This window comes from Myotis myotis, unplaced genomic scaffold (assembly GCF_014108235.1).
Source record: "Myotis myotis isolate mMyoMyo1 unplaced genomic scaffold, mMyoMyo1.p scaffold_m19_p_9, whole genome shotgun sequence".
In the NCBI taxonomy this organism is placed as follows: domain Eukaryota; kingdom Metazoa; phylum Chordata; class Mammalia; order Chiroptera; family Vespertilionidae; genus Myotis; species Myotis myotis.
In genome coordinates this window covers 78,002,850-78,010,456 of record NW_023416401.1, presented here as the reverse complement: position 1 = coordinate 78,010,456, position 7,607 = coordinate 78,002,850, and the positions used below count along the sequence as shown (strand labels likewise).

The 7,607-nt window shown below is 40.0% G+C and overlaps 1 protein-coding gene across 1 annotated transcript in view; it reads right to left on the bottom strand.

The window, feature by feature from the left end:
• Nucleotides 1-605: 605 nt before the first annotated feature.
• The window catches only part of CFAP61 (cilia and flagella associated protein 61), a 247,115-nt gene continuing 240,113 nt past the window's right edge, over nucleotides 606-7,607 (bottom strand). Inside the window, exon 27 of the mRNA XM_036320969.1 lies at nucleotides 606-1,099. Within this exon, the coding sequence (XP_036176862.1) occupies nucleotides 899-1,099 (201 nt within the window). The 3' untranslated portion in view covers nucleotides 606-898. The remainder of the gene's footprint in view (nucleotides 1,100-7,607) is intronic.

The window sequence follows — 7,607 nt, the reverse complement described above, 5'->3', positions numbered from 1 at the left end:
CATGGAAACCAATTTTAAGCCCCTGCTGGTCAAAATGCAGTCACAAATAGTGTCACAGTAACACCAAAAAGAGATCCAAATAAATGAAAACAGTCTTATGTGTTGTTTCTAAATCCACATGTTCTCTGGTAGGCATTTAATTTGCTTTATTTGTAAGAAGGTCTCTGACCCACATTATAGGTGACATGTACTAGGCCCCCAATGCAAAGCAACAAGGATAAGGGCTTAAGGAAGTCAACTAATTTCTGACTACCATTTTCTATTCTAACACCCATGTATGAAATAAAAAAATGAGAAAAATAAAATCTGTACGTGTGTTATATTCTAGTTTTTCACTGCATTTATGCCCATGACCTGCAACATGAAATAGAAATACAGGGTCTGTGATTGCAGCCTCCTCATTCCAAAAGTTGCCTTACATTTTCCTACCCAATCAGTCCCTCTGATGTTGAATTACAGAGTTAATTTCTCATCATCAGTTTCACGAATGTTCCATGTGGGCACACGATTTTCCTTTTTATTGCCTAGGATTATTCCTGGGTAAACGTGAATAACAAAATTGGCGGCAGAACGTTTCAGGAAATGAAAGTCATACCCAAGGTAAAAGCACGTTTTACACAGTCTGATCTTATTTTATTGCTAAAACAGATTCTTCTGTATGGACATGTCTGGTATTAGCAGAGCAGCTCCCTGGCCTAGGATAGAGGCGCACAGCCGTGCGCCACCTACTGGGACGACAGAAAATGACATGCGTAAGTGCATTCGGGGGAAGACAGAACAAAACCAGGAGACAATGGTGCTTGGCTGTCAAGCCAGGCTTCAGAGAGGCTTCCTACTTACACAGAGCGCTTCTAGGAACTACAGGTGTGGGAACAATAAAGTGGAGACCGTGGCCACACTAAATGATGCCTGGCCACGCGTACATGGGCAGGTGGTAGTGGTTATAGTGCAGGTAGTCAAGGATGCTCCTCTCCACCAGCGTCTTGTAGATGCTTTCCTCGAAAACTCTTTTGAGGTATGTCCTGGGCTTCTCAGTCAGGTTAATGTCCTCATCTACTACCTGACGGGCTAGCTCTTCTATGGAGGGAAGTTCTTCCTCCTGGAAAACACAGTAAGAGGCCAGATACAGAAATTACATGACCGTAAGCCCCATGACGAGAGCAGTTGCATGAACATGAAGAATATAGTGCTCCGTTCCCCAAGGATGGTCATTGTTTCCTAGCTTTTAAAAAATATTTTCGATTGTGGCCAAATATACATGACAAAATTTACCACTTTACCCATTTTTAAATGTATATTTCAGTGGCATTAAGGACACTCATGTTGTTATGCAACCATCTCCAGAACCTTTTTATCTTCCCAAACTGAAACTCTGTCCCCATTAAACACTAAGTCCCAGTCCCCCCTCCTCCCAGTTCCTGGGAACCACCATCCTACTTTCTGACTCAGTGATTTTGACTACTCCAGGGACCTCATAAAAGTGGAATTATATAGCATTTGTTTTTTTGTGATTAATTTACTTCACTTCGCATTACATCCTCAAGGTTCACCAAGCATGGTCATTTTAAGCTCTTGATTTTCAGATAAAAATGATCTGTAATCATGCTTATTTTAAAGGGAGTGATTAAATGGTTTTTTTTTTAAATTAGATTTTTATTGATTTCAGAGAGAGGAAGGGAGAGGGAGAGAGAGATTGAAATATCAATGATGAGAGAGAATCATTGATTGGCTGCCTCCTGCATGGACCCTACTAGGGATGGAGCCCAAGCCTGCAACTCAGGCATGTGTCCTTGACCGGAATTGAACCCCGGACCCTTCAGTCTGCAGGCCGACATTCTATCCATTGAGCCAAAAAGGCTAGGGCTGATTAAATGTTTTTACATGAAAACTCCTAGATGGTTTCCTTCATCTGGTTAGATCCTTAAGAAATGGGATTTTTAAACCTTAGAATACATTCTTAGTAAAGCCAAATTTCACTGATATCTCTGACGATAGGGCTCCGGGAGAATAAAGTTATGTGAAGTTGAGAATCATATGCTGTGCATCTCCCTATATCATAGGAATTTCTCCCCAACATTTTATTCCAAAAATATTCAAACACGCAGCAAGTTGACAGAATTGTACCTGGATTCTCTGGCCAACTTTGCACTATATTTGCTTCATCTGCCCATGTATCTATTTATAGGAGGATTGTTATAAAAGGCATGTCACCAAGGTTTGAGCTGCAAGCTTTTCTGAACACCACAATAACTGAAAATTACCTTAAAGGAAGAGTCACATGGACTTGGCTGCTATTATTTATTTGAACTTCCAATAATTCTTTTTATTTTGAACAAAATAGTGGATAACTTGCAGAGTTCTACTGCATCATTAATTTATTAATAGTAAGAACTTATAGATAAAAATATATTCCAACTATAGGGAGGCATAGGGAAATTATCACTTGGTTTTTTAAGTGAGACCCTACTAAATATTAGAGATGCTAAATCATTTGATTGCCCCCAGCAGCTCCCAAGCTTATATGCTGCAATATATATGAGCCTTGTCCCTTCTCCCTTAATTTTTCAGGAGAATTATATCAGGCAAAAGCAATCAACTTACAATTATTTTTATCCCCACAATAATTATTGAAGACTTTGGGCTCTTATATAACACTGCTCTGATATTGGGGTAAATAGTGTAAAGTCACAAAATAGAACTTTTAAATTTACCTAGGACAAACAGTGCTCTCTAGATTGTAAACAGGGTTTTTTGTGCTTTTCACTTGCTTCTTACTAGTATAGTGTGATCTCTTAGTGTGACCACCTTCCCTCTCAGTGTGACCACCTTCCCTCTCAGTGTGACCACCTCCCTCTCAGTGTGACCACCTCCCACTCAGTGTGACCACCTCCCTCTCAGTGTGACCACCTTCCCTCTCAGTGTGACCACCTCCCTCTCAGTGTGACCACCTCCCTCTCAGTGTGACCACCTCCCTCTCAGTGTGACCACCTTCCCTCTCAAGGTGACCATCTCCCCTCTCAGAGTGCTCACCTATGACCAGCCCACTTCCCAATGCCACATAAAATACATGATCCTTTGTGTCTGGGCCTTTCATTTAACATAGTGTTTTGATGTTCATCCACTTTGTAGACTGTCTCAGGACTTCATTTCTTTTTACGGCGGAATAATATTACATTCTGTGGATATACCACATTGTTTATCCATTGATCCGTTGATGGCATTCAGGCTGTTTATTCTGATTAGTGCTGCTATGAACATCCATGTACGAGTGCTCATTTGGATTTCTAAATTCTTTGGATGTACATACCTAGGAGTGCAATGACTAGGTCATATAATAATTCCATGTGTAAGTTTTTGAGGAACCATCAAACCATTTTCCACAGCAACTGCACAATTTTATATTCCCATCAGCAATGTGTGAGGGTTCCAATTTTTCTATATTCTTGCTAATACTTGTTATATTATTACTTTTTTTGTAGAGCCAGCCTAGTGGGTGTAACATGACATTTCATTGTGGTTCTGCTCTGAATTTTCCTAATGATTGATCATGTTAACATCTTTACATGTAAATGACTTTACTTCTGGACTTTCAATTTTATTTCATTGATCTGTCTATCTACCTTTATATAAGTACCACCCCTGTCTTGGATACTGTTGATTTGTAGTAAGTTTTGAAATTTCATAGAGTACTAGAGGCCCGGTGCATGAAATCTGTGCACTGGGGGTTGGGGGGAGATACCTCAGCCTGGCCTGTACCCTCTTGCAGTCCGGGACCCCTTGGGGGATGTCCACCTGCTGGCTTAAGCCCGATCCCCCTGGGGATGGGGCATAGGCCGGCACTCAGACATCTCTCTCGTAGTCCATAGTCCGGGGCTCTCGCAGTCTGGGACCCCTCGCTCCTTACTGCCCACCTGCAGCGGAGGCAGGAGAGGCTCCCGCCACCACCGCTGCACTTACCAGCTGTGAGCCAGGCTCACTGCTCCTTAGCGCTGCTGTGGAGGCAGGAGAGGCTCTTTCCACTGCTGCTGTGCTCGCCAGCCAGCCAGCCAGCCGTGAGCCCTGAGCCCTGCTTCTGGCTGAGTGGTGCTCTCACAGGGGGAGCGCACTGACCACCAGGAAGCAGCTTCTGCGTTGAGCATCTGCCCCCTGGTGGTCAGTGCATGTCATAGCGACCAGTCATTCCATCCGTTGTTCCACCATTTGATCGATTTGCATATTAGGGTTGTATTATATAAGATGTCCTTTGATTTTTTTTTTTTTTAACAGCCAAAATTGTTTTGGCTGCTTGGAGTCCCTTGCATTTCCATGTAAGGGTTGGCTTTTCCTTCTACAAAATACATCATTGGGATTTTGATAGGATTGCATTGAAGTGGTGGGTTGTTTTGGATAGTATTGCCATCTTAACAATATTAAGTCTTCAAATCCATGAACACAGATGTGTTTCCATTTCTTTGGTTTCTTTCAGAAATGCTTTGTTTTCAGTGTGCAAGTCTTGCACTGTCTTGGTTACATTTATTCCCAAGTATTTTATTTTTTTAATTTTTAAAAATCTTTTTATTGATTTCAGAGAGGAAGTGAGAGGGAGAGAGAGAGAGAGAAACATCAGTGATGAGAGAATCATTGATCGGCTGCCTCCTGCATGCACCACACAGGGGATCCAGCCCGCAATCCAGGCATGTGCCCTTGACCAGAACCAAACCTGGGACCCTTCAGTCCACAGGCCAGCATTCTATCCACTGAGCCAAACCAGCTAGGGCAGTATTTTATTATTTTGATGCTATCATAAATTGAACTGTTTTCTCGGTTTCATTTTTGGATTATTCATTGTTAATGTAGACCACTGATTATTGTATGATCTTGTATCCTATAACTTTGCAGAATTTATTTGTTAGCTCTAATGTTATTTTGTGCATTTTATAGGATTTTCCTGCCTAATTGCTCTGGTTAGAACTTCCAGTACAATGTTAAATGTGATGAAAGCAGGCATCCTTGTCTTGTTCCAAATCACAGAGGTGAAGCATTCACTCTTTCAATATCATTGTATATACGCTTTACTAGTTTGGGCCAGTTCCCTTCTACTTTTTTTTTTTTTTAAACCGCTTTTACCATGAAAGCATGTTTGATTTAGCCAAATGCTTTTTCTGCATCTATTGAGGTGGTAGCATTTGCCCCCTTCATTCTATTAATGTAGTGTATTACATTGACTAATTTTTATATGTTGAACCACTCTTCCATTTTGGGGGGTAAATCTCACTTGGCTATGGTTTTATGCTGCTGGATTTAGTTTGCTAGCTTTCAGTTGAAGATTTTTGCATTTTAACCCATAGGGAATATTGTTCTGTGGTTTTCTTTCTTTTGACATCTTTGTCTGGTTTTGGTGTTAATTCTTTAAATATGAAGTCATCTGATCCTAGGCTTTTCCTTGCTGGGAGGTTTCTGATTACTGGTTCAATACTTTCACTTTTTATAGATCTGTTGAGATTTTCTATTTCTTCTTGGATCACTTTTTGTAGTTTATGTGTTTCTAGGAATTTGTCTATTTCATCTAGGTTTTTAATTGATTGGCATACAGTTGTTCATAGTATTCTCTTATAATCCTTTTACTTCTGCAAAGTCAGTAGCAATGTCTTTCATTTCTTTTAGTAATATGTCCTTTTTCTTAGTCAGTTTGGTTCAAGATTTGTCAATTTTGTTGATTTTTTCAAAGAACCAACTTTTGTTTTCATCAATTTTCTCTGTCATTTAAAAAATTTTCTATTTCACTTATCTCCACTAAAATTTTTATTATTTCTTTCCTCTGCTGGGATTGGGTTTTGTTTGGTTTTCTTTTTCTAGTTCCTTAAGATATAAAATTAGGTTATTGACGTGAAAACTTTCTTTTTGAAAAATTGAGTGATTGATTGATTTTAGAGAGAGAGAAACATTGTTTTGTTGTTCTACCTATCTCTGTGTTCATTGGTCAATTCTTATACGTACCCCGATCAGGGCATGAACCCGCAACCTTGGCATGTTGGGATGATACTCTAACCAACTGAGCTACCTGGCCAGGGCAAGGTCTTTCTTTCTTTCTTTCTTTCTTTCTTTCTTTCTTTCTTTCTTTCTTTCTTTCTTTCTTTCTTTCAAATGTAGGTATATATAGCTATGAATTTTCCTCTGACAGCTGCTTTTGCTGCATCCCATAAATTTTGGTGTGTTGTGTTTTCATTTTCATTAGTCCCTAAGTGTTTCTAATATCCCATTAGATTCCTTCTTTGAAATAAAAGAAGTTGCTTAAGAATATGTTGTTTAATTTCCACAAATTTGTGTATTTTTGTTTTCTTTCTGTTTTTGATTCCTAGTTTCATTTCATTGTGGTTAGAGAATATACTTTGTATGATTTAAATCTTTAAAATTTATTGACAATCATTCTGTAGTCTAACATATGGCCTATCCTGGAGAATGATCCGTGTGTACTTAAGAAGAATGTGCATCTTGCTATTGTTGGGTAGAGTGTTCTATATATATGTGTTAAGACTAGTTCTTTTATAGTGCTATTTAGTTCTTTTTTAGTGATTTTATAGTTCTATTTCCTTATTGATCATCTGATTATTCTATGCATTATTAAAAGTGAGATAGTGAAGTTTCCAACTATTATTTTAGAACAATCTCTTCCTCCAATTCTATCAACTTTTGCCTCACACATCTTGGGGTTCTGTTGTTAGGCGTGTGTATGTTTACAATTGCTGTATAGTTCTTAATGAATTTTGAAGGGTGATTTTTACTCCACATTTCACTCTGGTCAATGACTCTTTGGCTTCAGGCGCAGCTAACTGCAATGCCAATGGATTGCCTCTCTATGCCCACAAAAGGACTTGAGATGTCTTATACTGAGCTTCTTTTTAAAATAAATGACATATAGATTTGAGGTGACTTGTAACAGTCATAGATAATAGTCTTTTATTTCTTTCTCCACATGTGGAGAAAGAGGAAAATTGATAGGCTAAGCTCTGGGATAGCATAGTTTATGGGACTGAAGTTCTGAATTTCCCTGAGGAAAAGGTAGAAACTGGGATGAAATGAGTTACAGCAACTCAATATTAGAGAAAAGGAATTACTGTTATTCTTTGGGGATGGCTATACTCTCTATTTCCCCAATATCAGACTCTTAAATGAAATCCCTGCATGTGTGCATGTGACTGGCATTTCCACTGTCAGCCTGTCTCTACCATAACCGTCACCACCACTGCTACCCGTGGTGGTCGGCACTTGCTGACAGCCTTCTTCTGCGCCAAGTCTTGCACACATCACACCCCCTCCTTTACCCCTTCCTCAGCTCTCCGAGGTGGAACAGCTAGGCCCTGTCCCCCAAGGATCTGAGCTGGAGGCAGAGACCACTGCATGCACCACCTCTTCCTGTGGCCTTTTCCATTTGACAAATACAAATGTGGAAAACAGAACAGTCCCCAGTGGAGGCTTTTCTTTCAGAAGTTTCACTTTCTGGAAATCTAAAAACCCACAAGAATGGTTGGGGAGCCTTTAGTGTGTCTTCCCCAAATGCCCATAGCCACTTCTGACCTCCTGCAAGGGCCGCTGCCCACGCTGTTCGTTTATAGTAAACGGACCCACAG